Source organism: Oreochromis aureus, linkage group 19 (assembly GCF_013358895.1).
Source record: "Oreochromis aureus strain Israel breed Guangdong linkage group 19, ZZ_aureus, whole genome shotgun sequence".
NCBI classification, from domain to species: domain Eukaryota; kingdom Metazoa; phylum Chordata; class Actinopteri; order Cichliformes; family Cichlidae; genus Oreochromis; species Oreochromis aureus.
This window is the reverse complement of record NC_052960.1, coordinates 9,314,622-9,334,628: the sequence shown is the minus strand read 5'-3', so window position 1 is coordinate 9,334,628 and position 20,007 is coordinate 9,314,622. Positions and strand designations below refer to the sequence as shown.

General features: G+C 38.5%; 3 gene segments (V, D, J or C); all 3 read right to left on the bottom strand.

Moving 5' to 3' along the window:
- Window positions 1–1,653: 1,653 nt before the first annotated feature.
- On the bottom strand, window positions 1,654–2,195 carry LOC120434964. The segment is given in 2 exon segments: window positions 1,654–1,976; window positions 2,076–2,195. Coding segments are annotated over 2 exon segments (357 nt in total).
- Window positions 2,196–16,434: 14,239 nt separating this feature from the next.
- On the bottom strand, window positions 16,435–16,968 carry LOC120434963. The segment is given in 2 exon segments: window positions 16,435–16,772; window positions 16,903–16,968. Coding segments are annotated over 2 exon segments (396 nt in total).
- A 108-nt stretch (window positions 16,969–17,076) lies between these two features.
- On the bottom strand, window positions 17,077–18,200 carry LOC120434962. The segment is given in 3 exon segments: window positions 17,077–17,208; window positions 17,694–17,998; window positions 18,084–18,200. Coding segments are annotated over 3 exon segments (489 nt in total).
- Between the last annotated feature and the right edge of the window lie 1,807 nt (window positions 18,201–20,007).

Here is a 20,007-nt window from a genome sequence, read left to right as displayed (position 1 = left end):
TTTGCATCCCCACCAATTGTCACAGTCACTCCAGGCTCTACATATGGGCTTCTTCCTAACATGTATCCCAGGAGCTGCAGTTGGCTGTTTTTTGTTTGCTTGTACCAGAGGATTATATTATACCTGTCTATACTGTGTGAACAGGTGAGTTGTGCTGTTTTTCCTTGTTCTTTATACATATCAGCAGGATTCTGGTGGACTTGGTCACTGAGTGAGGAACCTGTAAAAATGAATAATCAGCAACCTCAGATCAATATAAAATATAGAATGAGAGTAAATCTTGAAAAATTAAAAAAGTTAACGAGAGTGCGTTACCTGACACCAGGATAATGTTAAAGCTTATGCAGAAGAAAGGTATTATCATGTTGTGTTGCATAACTAAACTCAGGAACAGAGCTGTTGAGTTGTCTATGCTTTCATAACTGTATATTCAGTTCTGCTGATCATTCATAGGCCATTTCTTGGTAAACCCCTCCTATGCGGAAATCCAGTGGTGTTGCTGTGTGTTCTGAATAGCCACTACGCCACAGACATACTGCCAGGTTATGAAATGACTTGGTTCTAAATTGGAGGTGTCTTTATGACCTATATTTTCAAATATATTATGTGGGCATTTTGTGTGATACTGCTGGGTTCCTATGAACGGTATAATGTCATTTTCTAACCCACTAAGTTTTTCAGTTATATTCAATTTCTTGAAAACTTTAATTTTTCTCAAACCACACTTAAGGTCATGAGCTGTGGGTAGGGATTGAAAGGTTATTTACCTTAAAGAAAACTTTTTCTTTTTTCTTTTTTTTGTTTTTTGCAATATACAGGTCACCAAGTAAATCTTTAATATTGTAATGCCAACAAAGTTCCTGCAACTGCCCAAATTTTTATTGGAAGATTTAAAAATATCCAAAGACCACAGTTTTTTGTGGTCTCCACCAAAGTTTGCACAAGATGCACCAACATTTTTGGATTTTTAATTTTATTAGAAAGAAATCTGTCAAAGTCAGTAAAATCAGTGGCAAAGCTGGCAAATATGAACCACTTTTTTCTATAGTTTGTCAAAAATCTGTGTTGAGATGGGACCTGTAGAGATCCGTCTGCAAGCAGTGCCTGGGCTGTTAATAAGAATGCCATGATCAGTGGTGTTCAGATAAATCTAGTTGAACTAAAATGGAATATTCACCCATATCTAAGCACATAAGAATATCATTAGTCAGTGCCATGGTTTTTTGGTAAATCATGCAACCTCTTTAATGAATATTTAATAGAAAATGCTAATCACCACTTTGTAAAGCCCACAGGGATAAGACCGTTTATTTTGATTAGTGAGGTGCAAAGATTAATTTTCCTATAACACTAAAAGAAACTTAAACTTGCCAGTTATTTCCTTTCTGTGTGACTGATGTAATCCTTGTGATTTAGATCCTAATATGCTCATATTTTCATCTGAATCACCAACAAACAAGCTGTTGCTTTTGACTTTTATTATATATTAAAAATGTTATTAGTGTGATATAATTAGAATGAACCAACGATAACATCACAGTTGAAAACTGAAACCACAAAAGCAGGTGTCTGAGATCAGTTTATTCCCTATACTTGTGTCAAACCACTGATTCAAGGCTGTGTAGTTTTTGTAGTGTTCAGAGGAGCTTTTTGTCACTGTGCTTCTCTAGCTGCACAGTAGTACACTGCACTGTGCTCTTGTTCTGCACCTTTGACTATCAGAGAGCCGTTCTTTGCTGTATTCCCACCCAAATCTCCAGTGATATTGAAATGATCTTTATATTGTTCTTCAAATGTGACCGCTTTGTAGTACAAATACCCAATGAGTTTCATAGCTGTGTCTCCAGGCAGCTGCTGGTACCACAGCATCACTCTGTAGTTAGTCTTGTCATGACTGCAAAAAATCTCCACTTTGGATCTGACATCAGTGATGACCCCAGAGGGAGTCTGGCGGACCTCAATACCCACACAGACACCTGGATACAGGAAAAAAACAAAAAAAAGAAAAACATTTTGTTTAAATCATAAACATTCACGCTTTTAGATAATTTTATGTTATGCAAACAAGTTATTACCTGTCAGACACCAGAAGACAAGAAAGGGAATCATCTTTATATTCCTTTGATTTGTTTTAGAGTTTACTTTTTAATTACTGGGATTCGACTGACTGAGGTTTAAGAGGAAAGTGAAGTGAAAATTATACTGGCGGGGATTTAACAACAAGGTGGGGCGAGTGCATTCACTTTAAAACCATTCACTTTATTGGGTTTGAGTTTTGGTATTACAGGGAGGGGTTTTCCTCTCAGTGTGCAAAGCTTGCTGCACAGTAATACACTGCACTGTGCTCAGGTGCCTTTAGGTCCACTATAAACAGAGAAGCACTCTTTGCTTTCTCTCCACTCAAATCTCCACTAATATTAAAATGTGTCTTAAACACTTCCTCATGTTCTTTGTTGTTGTAATATAAATGTCCAATGCGCTTCAGAGCCTGGTCTCCAGGGGATTTCTGGTACCACTGCATGAGTGGGTAGTCGGTCTTTTCATGGCTGCAGACCAGCTGGACTTTTTCTCCAGGTGTTCTGAAAATTTCCACAGGTGTTTGGAAAACTTTAACACCCAGACAAACACCTAGAAAGACAAAAAATGAATAATCTACATGGATACCATAAATAATATAAAGTGGGAATGATGAATGTGATTACCAGTGAGCCAAAACAAACTGAATAATGTCAGCGTGATGAGCTTCTGTCTAAGAACACATAGTGACTGAGACAGTTTTGCCATGCACACTTTTACTGATGCCCTCCTTTTGAAACCAGCTGCTAAAGGTTTTGATGTCAGTATTTCTTGAGCTCCAGCGCCACCTACTGGAGGACATGAATATCAAGTCATCTCTAATATCAGATTAATTGTCAGGCAGTTTTTGTACAGCTTCTTTTACTTCTCACATCACTGTGTTTGGTGACAGCACAAAAATACACACCGCTGTCGTTCTGCTGCAAATCGTTCACAGTTCGTTCTCAATGGTTTTTCTGCTGGCTAAATATTTATTCTCAGGGGCTCCACCATAGTCCGGCTTCCCACCAAATATTGTGTAGACGATGAGTCTCGTGGTTTCTCCTGGTCTTTGAATATACCAGTACATCTGGTTGTGGCCCTTATCTTTGTTGTGGCTGCAGTTCATCTCTGCAGCTTTGTTAACATAACTCCATCTGATTTCAGGTTGTTGAATCACATCCTGGGATTGACCTGTAAGAATAAAATACAATTTAATACCAAAGATTTTCTAATAAAGAGGGTTTTTTTCTTCTTTTAATCACATATGTTAAAATGTTCATGTACCTGGAAGCCACAGGGATGAGACTAAAAATATGGTGACTGCTTTAGCAATCATAGTTATATTCTACAGTGAGATACAGCTGACACTGTAAGTAAGAAGCCTGTGTAATGATGGGTAGCAATTAAAAGCTTTACTTCACATTAAGGACCTCCCATTTCAATGCTTCGTTCTAACCAGAAGACCAATGTTGGTTAGAACACAGGTGCAAGGGGTTGTAAGGGAGAAACTGCCAAGTGCAAGGTTTTTGTATTGTGACTCAGTGATATGTAGCACTGTGGTAACTCGCTGCACAGAAATACACTGCACTGCTATTGAAGTCGAGTCTTTTAATTGTTAATGTGCAGGTCTGGTCTTTATTTGCACTCCCCTCTATTGACACGTTCAGTCCGGTCTCTGGAGATCCTCTGTTTGCTAACATACCCCAGGAGCTGCAGCTGGTTATTTGATTGCTTGTACCAGAGGATTCGGTTGTGGTTGTCGTCGATACTCTGCAAACATTGAATTTTGGCTATATCTTCAGATGTTTTGTACATGTCAGCTGGTTCCTGGTGGACACGGTCGCTAGGAGAGAGACCTGTTAAAAAAAATCGGAAAAGAAAATACACAAGACTTAATTAAATGTAATAAGTTAAAATACTGTGGTTTTAGCATGTTTAGAGAATTGCTTTATCAGCCAAATATATTAATAGATTTTATAAATTTCAAAAATGTCATTACCTGAAACCAGTATGGTGTTAAAAGTAGTGCTTAGCAATAAGACAAACATTTTGTGTTTTCTAAATGTTAGTGGAAAAATAAGAGACTGCAGTGTTGTTCTTATGGTCTTTTTTTCCTTCAGTTCATAAACATTTATACTGGTAATTTCCAGCCTCCTTTCAAGTCAAGCTGCCTATCAGCACACAGACATAAACAGGAAATGGGTGGACTTGGATAAACCTCCTCTTAATGTTACAATCAAGTCAGCTACTGTGGGGCTGTACTGCCACCTTATGAAAGGAAACAATATAACTGGCTTTAAGCTTGCATGTCATGGAGTTTCATGCAGACGTGGAAACCACTATGATAAGGTTTTTGTATTGAGGATGAGTGATATGTAGCACTGTGGTATGTAGCAGCACAGAAGTACACGGCACCACTGTTCAGGGTGAGATGTTTAACAGTTAATGTGCAGGTCTGGTCTTTATCTGCACTCCCAGTTATTGACACGTTCACTCCGGTCTCTACATTTGCCATGCTTATGTACAAGCGTCCCAGAAACTGTAGCTGCTTGTTCTTTAACTGCTTGTACCAAAGGATTTGATCGTAGCTGTCTATTCTGTGTGAACAGTAGATTTTGGCTGTATCTGTTGAATTTATATAAATGTCAGCTGGTCTCTGGTGGACTTTGTCACTGAGAGAGGAGCCTGTGGGGAAAGAAACAAGAAAGAATTAGACCAAAAAAGGACATGAGCATTGAGGCTGCCAAGATGCAAAGCCAAATTTAAAAACCAATTTAAAAAATTGAATGAAGTAATACTTAAACTGCACATTTACAAGATTGTAGTAAACACTGGTATGTTTAATACCTGAAACCAGAAAACATTTTAAAATAATGGAAAGAAATAAGATGATCATTTTGACTCCTGGCTTGAATTAGATGCAATCAGATACATCAAATGAAGCAGTTGCAATATTTATAACCTCCTTTTTGAGTAAGCCTTCCCCAGCAATTTTGTGGGTGGTGTCACTGTAAACCCTCCTCCACCTAAACATATGCTTTACATTCGCAATACAAATGAATATATTCCAGATATTGCAAAACAGGTGCATGGGCCTGTGAGCTGTGACATAGAGATCAAATGAAATATGATTGAGAGGTTTTTGTATTGTGGATCGGTGATATGTAGCACTGTGGAATCTAGCAGCACAGAAATACACTGCACTGCTGTTCAGGGTGAGATCTTTAATAGTCAACATGCAGGTCTTGTCTTTATTTGCATTTCCCATTATTGTCACATCCACTCCAGTCTCTGGATAGCCTTGTTTTTGTAGCATGTACCCCAGGTACTGTAGATGGCCTTTTGTTTGCTTGTACCAGAGGATTCGATCATAGTTGTCTATACTGTGTGAACAGGTGATGTCTGCTGTTTCTCCTTGTTCTTTATACATATTAGCTGGATTCTGGTAGACCTGGTCACTGAGTGAGGAACCTGTGAAAAAATGTTAACAAAAAATGTAAAACATAGTAATATGAGAGAGAATCTTCAAAAAATGGAAAAGTAAAAAGAGCTCATTACCTGACACCAGGATCATTTTAAAGCTCATACAGAACAAAAAGATGATCATTTTTGGTTGCACACAGCATGGATTTATGTTGTCTGCGTTATTGCTTCTTTACTTTCGTAGCTGCAGCTTCTGTAACACTGATATCTCATATCTGAATTAACCCCTCCCATTTGGAAATCAACTTCTTTTAGGTGGGCAATGTGTTCTGAACAGCCACAAACTGTTGACATACTGCCACCTCATGACAGGACTCAAAATAACAACAACCCAGAAACACCTGGTGTAGTAGATTGCTATTTTTCAGCACCTGCTGGAAAGCTGATGGCAAAGCTTTGTAAGCTCTCCAATAGTGTTTCTACATTTTCTGTTAAAATTTTCCCTTCTTTCTTTGTCAGTGGCAGCCTGAACCCAGTAGAATGATATGGTAAGAGGTTCTGAAATTTGCGACAGTGTGATGCATAAACCTCTAACAACACCAGTTGGTCAAATTTACAGGTGTATTTATGTATCTTCGAGCCATATGCATACATTTTAAATATGAGGTACCATCTTTGCATCAAGTTAGTTACCATATTATGTCAGTTTCCATCATATTATATATTTCACCATATGCAATTTTATTTTGAAAAAGTAAATTTTTTTTTGTATCGACAAATATTTGTGTCATTTTAACGACTATGATGTACAGTATAAACACACCATAGTAACGTTTGAAATGTTTGGCCTAAAGAAATTCATTCTTGTACCTAAAAATAATACACAGATCCCAAGACCAAAAAGTGATAACCTACAGCAACACTTAATAAATAAAGATAAAATAAATAAAATAAAATAAATAAATATAAATATTATATATAAATTAAGTACAGTCATCAGCATATAACCTGTTACTAAATGTATCACCTATAACTTTTGCTGTTGTAGCACATTAGAGTCCTCAAACAGTGCATATTGTGGAGAGGGAGTTTTTGTATTGAGGCACAGTGATAAGTAGCACTGTGGTAACGAGCAGCACAGAAGTACACTGCACTGCTGCTCACTGTGAGATCTGCGATTGTTAATGTGCAGGTTTGATCTTTATTTGCATTTCCAGCCATTGTCACATTAACTCCAGGCTCTGGGTTTCTTAGGTTTTCAAACATGTATCCCAGGAAATGAAGCTCTTTGCTTTTTGTTTGCTTGTACCAGAGGATTCGATCATAGTCATCTATACTGTGCGAACAGTTGATTGTGGCCGTTTGTCCCTGAATTTGGAACATATCAGCTGGAGTCTGGTGGACTTGGTCACTGAGTGAAGAACCTGTGGGAAATGGATCATAATTAACCATAATTAACCATTGAGCAGTACTGAAACAAACAACTTTACACATGGAAAAGTAAAACCAATCTTAATTATCAAGACATATAAAAAGTCAGTTACCTGAAACCTGTATGATATTAAAGATTATACAGAAGACAGGTGTCATCATTTTGTCTTTCATAGTTTCATTTAAGAAGGTCCTTGTAACTCCTTCTGTGCTCTAAAACTGCGTGTATGAAGTTCTGATTTCTTATGTGAGTTTAACCGTCCCATGGGTGGGGTGAGGGGTTAGTTCATTAGGTGGTGCTTTAATGCACTCTTCTCTTCCTGAACTGTCACTATACTGAAGTTCTGCTGCTACCTGTAGAAGTGATCAAAGTATCGCAGTACTTGACCTGAACTGAAACTCCAAAACCCTGGTTATCCAGTAGAAAATATATATATTTTCCATCTATGTTCCTAAGCTCTCTGATTAGCTATTTAAATGAAGTTAGAAGGTTGGATATTATGTTAAGAGACGGGGTATCCCGCGTCTTCCTGTAGGATAAGTGGAAAAGAATGGGTGGGTGTGTGGATGCCAGTCATTCTGTCTGGATTCGGAGAAACACCCTGGACAGGTCACCAGTCTGTCACAGGACTAACACAGAGAAACAGATAACCGTTCATAGTCACATTGACACCTATGGGCAATTTAGAACCCCCAGTTAACATAGCCCTGCTAATTGCATGTCCTTTGACTGTGGGAGAAATCACGAGTACCTGAGGGGAATGTGAACTCGTGTTTTCCCCATGTGTTGGCATAAGTTAATTTAAGTGAGCAGAGTGACGAGTATAGATGACCATTTTAATGGACAGTACCTCTAATGAAGAACAGAGCTAAAGAGGGCTTGATCAGATCAATTGTGATCAATAATTGTGATCTGACGAACCTAAATTTAAGAAACAAGCGTGTGTGTGAGCTGTGATTTGGGAAGCTGAAGAGCTTCATATGATTTCCCGATCTGTAGTTGTACTTGAGGTCCCCCTACAGTACAGGAAATAATTGCAACACTTGTGCCAACCATTCAGTGAGGTTTTTGTTCAGCTTTCACATGAGTCTGTATCACTGTGCTCACTGACGGCACAGAAATACCAGCCGCTGTCTTTTGGCTGCAGGTCCTTCACTGTAAATGTCCCATCGCGAGCCTCAGTCTTTGTGGCTGAGTATTTCTCTTTGCCGAATTTTCCAAAGTCGTGATCGTATTTTTTGGCTGTTGTCGTGAACACAATCAGTTCCATATTTTCTCCTGGCAGCTGTCTGTACCAGTACATCTGGATATAGTTAGCATCCTTGGTATGGCTGCAGTCCATTGTTGCATTATTACCCTGTCGTTCCCACAGCATGGGAGTTTGTGTGACATCCTTGGCATCAGTTAGACCTGTGTGTGTAGAACAGTTTGGTTAATAATGAACATTTTTAAGTATAAAACTTTAAATCATAATCACTTGATTCTGCCTTCCCTAAAATAAGAAACACCATAAATGAGATTTTACTCAACTCACCTTTGATCCAAAGCAGAAATATCAAAAAGCTGAGGTGACCATATGTGAAAATGTCCATGTTGTAGACGACAGGAACACATGAATAAATGACAGTTTGAATTTATGTTCATATCAAGAGTTTCAGGTGGGCGTGTCACTGCTTTGTGGGGAGCTCTGTGATCCTGTTATGTGGCTTCACCACTGACAGTTGTATTTGTGGTACTTGACATCCCCCTGCAGTCCATGATGTCTCTGTGTCTCTATGTTAGCCCTGCCACAGCATGACAACCTGTCCAGTGTGTACCCCACCTCTCGTCCTGTGACCCTGAATTGGATAAGCAGAACAGAATGGATTAATGGAAGAAGTTCATTGGGAAACATCTGATACGCACAGCAAATGGATGAAACAATATGAGGAGGGATTGTTTAACCATTATGTCCATGCTGTTTCAGATGGTTTCATGAAGCACAACTGTTGGTTACAACTTTTAATGATACTAGATGAAGGCTGAAGAAGACAGATTACAAGATGCTTTACATTTTTATGATCGTTGTTTCAACATTTATGCGGCTGACTGTGAAAATGTTGATAGAAAAATGGGTACAGCTTGATTGCAGGAAACAGAATTATGTGTCTGGCTTTAATCATAGATCAAAATAAATGATCTAATTCTTCCAATGATTCTTGGAACTATTAATATTTAAAATGAGCCACCAATGTGAAACTTTCAGTAACTTTTGTCCAAGGCTAGATTTAGTTGCATACTGGCTGCAGGTGTTCAGATATTAATCTCTTTGCAGAGACATTAAGAAAGGTTTTTGTATTGCCTTCAGTGGAATCTGTAGTACCGTGCTGGCAGCACAGAAATACACAGCACTGTCAGTCACTGAAACATTAGAAATGGTCAGGTTTGAATGTTTTCTGGCATTTCCATCAAAGTTGATTTTCCCTTTCACATCATTCTCGGGGTATGGATATTCCCCATTTAGGTATCTGAGGAACTTTAAAGCTCTGTGTTCGTCTTGTTTGTACCAGAGAATCCGATCAAAAATTGACACATTATGTGAACAGTGGATCTGACTGGAAACAGATTGACCAACTTTCTTAATGATGGAAGGAGGTGTTTGCAGGACCGTGTAGGTGCTAGAAACTCCTGTTGGGGGGAAAAGAAAAACATATGATTTTTTTTTTTAAAAAAGGAATTTCCAGATGTGTGGCCATATCCTGATGTTAGAATACTCACCATACTTCCCTGTAAGCTGAAAGAAATAGATCAAGAAGACTGTGGACATCATGTTGAATATAGACCCTTCCTTTTCTGTCCTGTGGAGTTCATCACAGTTAAAGATGTGAAACCAAAGCTTTGACTTTATCAGTATGCTATGTAGATATTGTGGCATTTTGGGCGTATGCAAAATGTTTGTGACATTATTTCATTTGCTGACATTTGTCTCCCCCTGTGGGTGTGAAATATAGATTTCTTTGTTATCAGTTGTGCTGTCTTTGAGTGAAATATGTTTGTTTGTTTTATTTTGTTTTTTTTTTAACTTAATGGTTGGCAGTAATTTCAGTGTGTGTGTGTATATGGTTCTGTATGTCATATCATTAACCGGTCATTTAAAACTGTAACTAAATATATCTTTATTTATTTTACTGATTAATTTTGTTTGTATCTACTGAATGACTTAATGAGCCTGTGAATATGAGTTTATAATTTTCTATGGATGGTTTTTCATGCCGACATTTATGTGGAAGGTTCATATATGCAAACAGAGCATTGAAGAGAGTTTTATCCAGCCAGCTGTGATCATCATCCTTTTCAGAGGAACCAAAACTTAAATGTCTGTGTGGTGGGAAGTTGAAGACCTTCATATGATTCTCTGATCTGTAGTTGTACTTGAGGTCCCCCTACAGTACAGGAAATAATTGCAACACTTGTGCCAACCATTCAGTGAGGTTTTTGTTCAGCTTTCACATGAGTCTGTATCACTGTGCTCACTGACGGCACAGAAATACCAGCCGCTGTCTTTTGGCTGCAGGTTCTTCACTGTAAATGTCCCATCACGAGCCTCAGTCTTTGTGGCTGAGTATTTCTCTTTGCTGAATTTTCCAAAGTCGTGATCGTATTTTTTGGCTGTTGTCGTGAACACAATCAGTTCCATATTTTCTCCTGGCAGCTGTTTGTACCAGTACATCTGGAAATAGGAAGCACCCTTGGTATGGCTGCAGTCCATTGTTGCATTATTACCCTGTTGTTCCCACAGCATGGGAGTTTGTGTGACATCCTTGGCATCGGTTAGACCTGTGTGTGTAGAACAGTTCAATTAATAATGAAGATGTTTAAGTATAAAACTTTAAATCATAATCACTTGTTTCTGCCTTCCCTAAAATAAGAAACACCATAAATGAGATTTTACTCAACTCACCTTTGATCCAAAGCAGAAATATCAAAAAGCTGAGGTGACCATATATGAAAATGTCCATGTTGCAGACGACAGGAACACATGAATAAATGACAGTTTGAATTTATGTTGATATCAAGAGTTTCAGGTGGGCGTGTCACTGCTTTGTGGGGAGCTCTGTGATCCTGTTAGGTGGTGTCACCACTGACAGTTGTATTTGTGGTACTTGACATCCCCCTACAGTCCATGATGTCTCTGTGTCTCTATGTTAGCCCTGCCACAGCATGACAACCTGTCCAGTGTGTACCCCACCTCTTTATTAGGAAACATCTGATACACACAGCAAATGGATGAAACAGTATGAGGGGGGATCGTTTAACCATTATGTCCATGCTGTTTTTAAATGGTTTCATGAAGTGCAACTGTTGGTTACAAATTTTACCGATACTAGATGAAGGCTGAGAAAGACAGATTACAAGAGGGTTTGCTGTTTTATGATCGTTGTTTCAAAATGTATGTGGCTGACTGTGAAAATCTTGACAGAAAAATGGTTACGGCTTGATTGCAGGAAGCAAAATGGCTTTAATCATAGATCATAATTAATGCTCTAATTCTCCCAATGATTTTTGCAGCTATTAATATTTGAAAAGAGCCACCAATGTGACTTCAAAGGGGATAAAAATTAGCTTGAAACTTTGAGTAATTTTTTTCCGAGGCTAGATTTAGTTACATACTGGCTGCAGGTGTTCAGATATTAATCTCTCTGCAGAGACATTAGGAGAGGTTTTTGTATTGCCTTTAGTGGAATCTGTAGTACCGTGCTGGCAGCACAGAAATACACAGCACTGTCAGTCACTGAAACATTAGAAATGGTCAGGTTTGAATGTTTTCTGGCGTCTCCATCAAAGTTGATTTTCCCTTTCACATCATCCTCGGGGATTGGGGAGTTTATATTTAGGTATCCGAGGAACTTTAGAGCTCTGTGTTCATCTTGTTTGTACCAGAGAATCCGATTAAAAGACGACACCTCATGTGAACAGTGTATCTCACTGGATACAGATTGACCAACTTTCTTAATGATGGAAGGAGGTGTTTGCTGGACCGTGTAGGTGCTAGAAACTCCTGTTGGGGGAAAAAGAAAAACAAATGATTTTTAAAAAAAGAAATTACCAGATGTGTGGAAATTTCCTGACGTTAGAATACTCACCATACTTCGCTATGAACTGAAGGAAAAAGATCAAGAAGACTGTAGATATCATGTTGAATATAGACCCTTCCTTTTCTGTCCTGTGGAGTTCATCACAGTTAAAGATGTGAAACCAAAGCTTTGACTTTATCAGTATGCTATGTAGATATTGTGGCATTTTGGGCGTATGCAAAATGTTTGTGACATTATTTCATTTGCTGACATTTGTCTCCCCCTGTGGGTGTGAAATATAGATTTCTTTGTTATCAGTTGGGCTGTCTTTGAGTGAAATATGTTTTGTTTGTGTTGTTTTGCTTTTTTAACATAATTGTTGGTAGTAATTTCAGAGGGTGTGTGTATATGGTTCTGTATGTCATATCATTAACCAGTCATTTAAAATTGTAACTAAATCTGTCTTTCTTTATTTTACCGATTGATTTTGTTTGTATCTACTGAATGAGTTAATAAGCCTGCGAATATGAGTTCATAATATTCTATGAATGGTTTTTCATGTGGTCATCTATGTGGAAGGTTCATATATGCAGCTTTATGATAAAAAAAAATAATTGTTTAATCCATGGATTTATGTTTTTTGACTTATACAGATTTCTTTGAACATTATTGCAGTTAGTCATGGTACTGCGGCCCCTGACGCACCGCAGAGAAATACAAGCCTGCTTTAAGAGACGGTCTTTTCAGTTACAGTTGCAACACTAGTAGTAGTCTATCTAACAGCTATACAGTAATAGTAAAGCTGAAAAGCATCCACAGTCTCTAAGTGCCATTACAAATAATGAGTCTAAAGTTCCCTGTGTGTGAGATTATCTTCTGCTTCCTGACACCAGCAGTGCGGTATTATTTCAAGTGTCTAAGTCACTTGTTTGACTGTGTTGACTTACAGCACAGAAATGCACTCTTCTCTTCATCCAGCAGCTTCTCCACTGTCAGAGATCCAGTTTTAATGCCACTCTTTGTTACTGAACATTTGTCTTCATGAGGCCTCCTTCATATGTTTGCAGGAGATTTAGAGACGTGAAAAAGGACATACTTCATTCCCTCACATGGTAGCTTTTTAAATCTGTGCAGGTTAAAAACTATCAAGCTTCCTTTGAATGAAGATGGAATAATAAGCATGCATTCAGCAGTTTGACTGTGAGTGAGTAGTACAGATCAGCACTTCCAGTGAAGAACATTTTTATTTTATTGTGTTCGGGGGATCTTAAACTTAAGAGACCAGAGTCTCTGTTAGTGTGTGTGAGATGGGAGTTGGGAAGTTGAAGAGCTTCATACTATTCTGATCTGTAGTTGTACTTGAGGTCCCCCTACAGTACAGGAAATAATTGCAACACTTGTGCCATTCAGTGAGGTTTTTGTTCAGCTTTCACATGAGTCTGTATCACTGTGCTTACTGACGGCACAGAAATACCAGCCGCTGTCTTTTGGCTGCAGGTTCTTCACTGTAAATGTCCCATCACGAGCCTCAGTCTTTGTGGCTGAGTATTTCTCTTTGCTGAATTTTCCAAAGTCGTGATCGTATTTTTTGGCTGTTGTCGTGAACACAATCAGTTCCATATTTTCTCCTGGCAGCTGTCTGTACCAGTACATCTGGAAATGGTTAGCATCCTTGGTATGGCTGCAGTCCATTGTTGCATTATTACCCTGTCGTTTCCACAGCATGGGAGTTTGTGTGACATCGTTGGCATTAGTTAGACCTGTGTGTGTAGAACAATATGTTAATAATGAAGATGTTTAAGTATAAAACTTTAAATCATAATCACTTGTTTCTGCCTTCCCTAAAATAAGAAACACCATAAATGAGATTTTACTCAACTCACCTTTGATCCAAAGCAGAAATATCAAAAAGTGGAGGTGACCATATGTGAAAATGTCCATGTTGTAGACGACAGGAACACATGAATAAATGACAGTTTGAATTTATGTTCATATCAAGAGTAATAGGTGGGCGTGTCACTGCTTTGTGGGGAGCTCTGTGATCCTGTTATCTTCGGTTACACCACTGACAGTTGTATTTGTGCTACTTGACATCCCCCTACAGTCCATGATGTCTCTGTGTCTCTATGTTAGCCCTGCCACAGCATGACAACCTGTCCGGTGTGTACCCCACCTCTCGTCCTGTGACCCTGAATTGGATAAGCAGAACAGAATGGATTAATGGAAGAAGTTCATTGGGAAACACCTGATACACACAGCAAATGGATGAAACAATATGAGGAGGGATCGTTTAACCATTATGTCCATGCTGTTTCAGATGGTTTCATGAAGCACAACTGTTGGTTACAACTTTTAATGATACTAGATGAAGGCTGAAGAAGACAGATTACAAGATGCTTTGTCTTTTTGTGAACGTTGTTTCAACATGTTAGAAAAATGGGTACGGCTTGATTTCAGGAAACAGAATTATGTGTCTGGCTTTAATCATAGATCAAAATAAATGCTCTACTCCATCCAATGATTCTTGCAACTATTAATATTTGATATGAGCCACCAATGTGAGTTCAGATGGGATGAAAATTAGCTTGAAACTTTCAGTAAATTTTGTCCAAGGCTAGATTTAGTTACATACTGGCTGCAGGTGTTCAGATATTAATCTCTCTGCAGAGACATTAGGAGAGGTTTTTGTATTGCCTTTAGTGGAATCTGTAGTACCGTGCTGGCAGCACAGAAATACACAGCACTGTCAGTCACTGACACATTAGAAATGGTCAGGTTTGAATGTTTTCTGGCATTTCCATTAAAGCTGATTTTCCCTTTCACGTCATTCTCATGGTTTGGATATCCCTCATTTAGGTATCCGAGGAACTTTAGAGCTCTGTGTTCGTCTTGTTTGTACCAGAGAATCCGATCAAAAATTGACACATTATGTGAACAGTGGATCTGACTGGATACAGATTGACCAACTTTCTTAATGATGGAAGGAGGTGTTTGCAGGACCGTGTAGGTGCTAGAAACTCCTGTGGGGGGGAAAAGAAAAACACATGATTTAAAAAAAAAAAAAAAAAAAGAAATTACCAGATGTGTGGCCATATCCTGATGTTAGAATACTCACCATACTTCCCTATGAGCTGAAAGAAATAGATCAAGAAGACTGTAGATATCATGTTGAATATAGACCCTTCCTTTTCTGTCCTGTGGAGTTCATCACAGTTAAAGATGTGAAACCAGAGCTTTGACTTTATCAGTATGCTATGTAGATATTGTGGCATTTTGGGCGTATTCAAAATGTTTGTGACATTAGTTTATTTGCTGACATTTGTCTCCCCCTGTGGGTGTGAAATATAGATTTCTTTGTTATCAGTTGGGCTGTCTTTGAGTGAAATATGTTTTGTTTGTTTTATTTTGCTTTTTTAACATAATGGTTGGTAGTAATTTCAGAGGGTGTGTGTATATGGTTCTGTATGTCATATCATTAACCAGTCATTTAAAATTGTAACTAAATCTGTCTTTCTTTATTTTACCGATTGATTTTGTTTGTATCTACTGAATGAGTTAATAAGCCTGCGAATATGAGTTCATAATATTCTATGAATGGTTTTTCATGTGGTCATCTATGTGGAAGGTTCATATATGCAGCTTTATGATAAAAAAAAATAATTGTTTAATCCATGGATTTATGTTTTTTGACTTATACAGATTTCTTTGAACATTATTGCAGTTAGTCATGGTACTGCGGCCCCTGACGCACCGCAGAGAAATACAAGCCTGCTTTAAGAGACGGTCTTTTCAGTTACAGTTGCAACACTAGTAGTAGTCTATCTAACAGCTATACAGTAATAGTAAAGCTGAAAAGCATCCACAGTCTCTAAGTGCCATTACAAATAATGAGTCTAAAGTTCCCTGTGTGTGAGATTATCTTCTGCTTCCTGACACCAGCAGTGCGGTATTATTTCAAGTGTCTAAGTCACTTGTTTGACTGTGTTGACTTACAGCACAGAAATGCACTCTTCTCTTCATCCAGCAGCTTCTCCACTGTCAGAGATCCAGTTTGAATGTCACTCTTTGTTACTGAACATTTGTCCTCATGAGGCCTCCTTCATATTTTTGCAGGAGATTTAGAGACGTGAAAAGGACATACTTCATTCCCTCACATGGCAGCTTTTTAAATCTGTGCAGGTTAAAAACTATCAAGCTTCCTTTGAATGAAGATGGAATAATAAGCATGCATTCAGCAGTTTGACTGTAAGTGAGTAGTACAGATCAGCACTTCCAGTGAAGAACATTTTTATTTTATTGTGTTCTGGGGATCTTAAACTTAAGAGACCAGAGTCTCTGTTAGTGTGTGTGAGATGGGAGTTGGGAAGTTGAAGAGCTTCATACGATTCTGATCTGCAGTTGTACTTGAGGTCCCCCTACAGTACAGGAAATAATTGCAACACTTGTGCCATTCAGTGAGGTTTTTGTTCAGCTTTCACATGAGTCTGTATCACTGTGCTTACTGACGGCACAGAAATACCAGCCGCTGTCTTTTGGCTCCAGGTGCTTCACTGTAAATGTCCCATCGCGAGCCTCAGTCTTTGTGGCTGAGTATTTCTCTTTGCTGAATTTTCCAAAGTCGTGATCGTATTTTTTGGCTGTTGTCGTGAACACAATCAGTTCCATATTTTCTCCTGGCAGCTGTCTGTACCAGTACATCTGGATATAGGTAGCATCCTTGGTATGGCTGCAGTCCATTGTTGCATTATTACCCTGTCGTTCCCACAGCATGGGAGTTTGTGTGACATCCTTGGCATCAATTAGACCTGTGTGTGTGTGTGTAGAACAGTTTGGTTAATAATGAACATTTTTAAGTATAAAACTTTAAATCATAATCACTTGTTTCTGCCTTCCCTAAAATAAGAAACACCATAAATGAGATTTTACTCAACTCACCTTTGATCCAAAGCAGAAATATCAAAAAGCTGAGGTGACCATATGTGAAAATGTCCATGTTGTAGACGACAGGAACACATGAATAAATGACAGTTTGAATTTATGTTGATATCAAGAGTTTCAGGTGGGCGTGTCACTGCTTTGTGGGGAGCTCTGTGATCCTGTTAGGTGGTGTCACCACTGACAGTTGTATTTGTGGTACTTGACATCCCCCTGCAGTTCATGATGCCTCTGTGTCTCTATGTTAGCTCTGCCACAGCATGACAACCTGTCCAGTGTGTACCCCACCTCTTTATTAGGAAACACCTGATACACACAGCAAATGGATGAAACAATATGAGGAGGGATCGTTTAACCATTATGTCCATGCTGTTTTTAAATGGTTTCATGAAGTGCAACTGTTGGTTACAAATTTTACCGATACTAGATGAAGGCTGAGAAAAACAGATTACAAGATGCTTTTCATTTTTGTGATCGTTGTTTCAAAATGTATGTGGCTAACTGTGAAAATCTTGACAGAAAAATAGTTACGGCTTGACTGCAGGAAGCAAAATTATGCGTCTGGCTTTAATCATAGATCAAAATTAATGCTCTAATTCTCCCAGTGAGTGAAGCAACTATTAATATTTGAAATGAGCCACCAATGTGATTTCAAAGGGGATGAAAATTAGCTTGAAACTTTCGGTAAGGTTAGATTTAGTTACATACTGGCTGCAGGTGTTCAGATATTAATCTCTCTGCAGAGACATTAGGAGAGGTTTTTGTATTGACTTTAGTGGAATCTGTAGTACCGTGCTGGCAGCACAGAAATACACAGCACTGTCAGTCACTGACACATTAGAAATGGTCAGGTTTGAATGTTTTCTGGCATTTCCATCAAAGTTGATTTTCCCTTTCACATCATCCTCGGGGATTGGTGAGTTTACATTTAGGTATCCGAGGAACTTTAGAGCTCTGTGTTCATCTTGTTTGTACCAGAGAATCCGATTAAAAGACGACACCTCATGTGAACAGTGGATCTCACTGGATACAGATTGACCAACTTTCTTAATGATGGAAGGAGGTGTTTGCTGGACCGTGTAGGTGCTAGAAACTCCTGTTGGGGGAAAAAGAAAAACATATGATTTTTAAAAAGTGAAATTTCCAGATGAGTGGAAATTTTCTGACGTTAGAATACTCACCATACTTCGCTATGAGCTGAAAGAAATAGATCAAGAAGACTGTAGATATCATGTTGAATATAGACCCTTCCTTTTCTGTCCTGTGGAGTTCATCACAGTTAAAGATGTGAAACCAAAGCTTTGACTTTATCAGTATGCTGTGTAGATATTGTGGCATTTGGGCGTATGCAAAATGTTTGTGACATTATTTCATTTGCTGACATTTGTCTCCCCCTGTGGGTGTGAAATATATCATCTTTGTCATCAGCAAAAACAGATTTTTACGAAGTTGTGCCTTGAGTGAAATATGTTTTGGGGGTTTTTGTTTGTTTTGTTTTTAACATAATGGTTGGTAGTAATTTCAGTGTTTGTACAGTCATGTGAGAAAATTAGGACACCCCATTAAATAATCAGCTCTTTATTATGAAATGTTCACATATCAATTTCCAATCATGATTTTGTGTATTACTGGAAAAGAAAGTGGCGTAATTGCAATTAAACTACAAAAATGAACATTTTGTGAAACATGGAAAAAAAAAGATAAGCAAAAATGTTTATTTCAATGGAGGAAAAAGTTAGGACACCCTACCCCCTAGTAACTAGTGTTGCCTCCTTTGGCTGATATAACTTCAGCGAGACCTTTTGTAACCTTTTACCAATCTCTGACATCGATCAGAAGAAAGTTTGCCCCACTCCTCCATGCAGAATTCTTTCAGCTGTGAGATGTTTGAGCGTTTTCTGCCATATACATCCAGTTTCAAGTCACCCCACTGAATCTCAATGGGGTTAAGATCAGGGCTTTGACTTGGCCATTCCAGGACTCTCCACTTCTTAGTTTTTAGCCAGTCCTTGGTGGATTTGCTGGAATGCTTTGGGTCATTGTCATGTTGCAGTATCCAGTTCTGCTTCAGCTTTAATTTTTTAACAGATGGTTTCACATGTTCTTCAAGCACCCTCTGATACACAGCAGAATTCATGATGGATTATGTGATGGTGAGCTGGCCAGGTCCTGCTGCAGCAAAACATCCCCAAACTGTGATACTGCCACCTCCATGCTTCACAGTTGGTATGAGGCTCTTTTCTTGGAAGGCTGTATTTGGTTTACGCAAAACATGTCTACTGTTCTGGTGTCCGAATAATTCAATTTTAGACTCATCTGTCCAAAGAACATTATTCCAGAAGTCGTGGTCCTGGTCTACGTTCGCTCTGGCAAATTTCAGTCTGGTCTTAATCTTTTTCTTAGAGAGCAAAGGTTTCCTCCTTGCACACCTCCCGTGAAAGTCAAACTTGTGTAATGTCTTTCTGATAGTAGAGTCATGCACTTTCACATCAACAGTAGCCAGAGCCTGCTGTAGTTCCCGTGATGACGTTTTAGGATTTTTGATGACTTCTTTGAGCATCTTGCCGTCTGCTCTGGGGGTGAATTTGCTTGGACGGCCAGACCTGGGCGTAGTGGCAGTTGTTTTGAATGTCCTCCACTTGTAAACAATTTTCCGGATGGTGGAATGGCTGATATCAAATTCTTTTGAGATCTTTTTAAATCCCTTACCAGACTCGTAAGCAGCCACAATCTTCTTTCTGAGGGCATCACACGGCTCTTTAGATCTCACCTTGGTGCTCACTTCAACACTTCAACAGTCAGGAGCACATCAAACTAAATCTGAGGTTTAAATAAGGCAAGCCTCCTTTAAAATGCTGGTTAATGATGTACTGATCATGTGCACCTGATGTGATACACCTGTGTGTGATTTTAACCATTTTAAGTGGGATAATATGTGGGGGTGTCCTAATTTATTCCTCACCAGAAATTGCATTCTTTGTAAATTACATTTCACGTAAAGTTTTAAAAAGGCTTTTCTTATTTTTTAATTGTTTAGTTATATTATTTGGATCCCTCAGTATCATTAAAATTGGTATAAAATATCCATATGGCTGAATATATTTT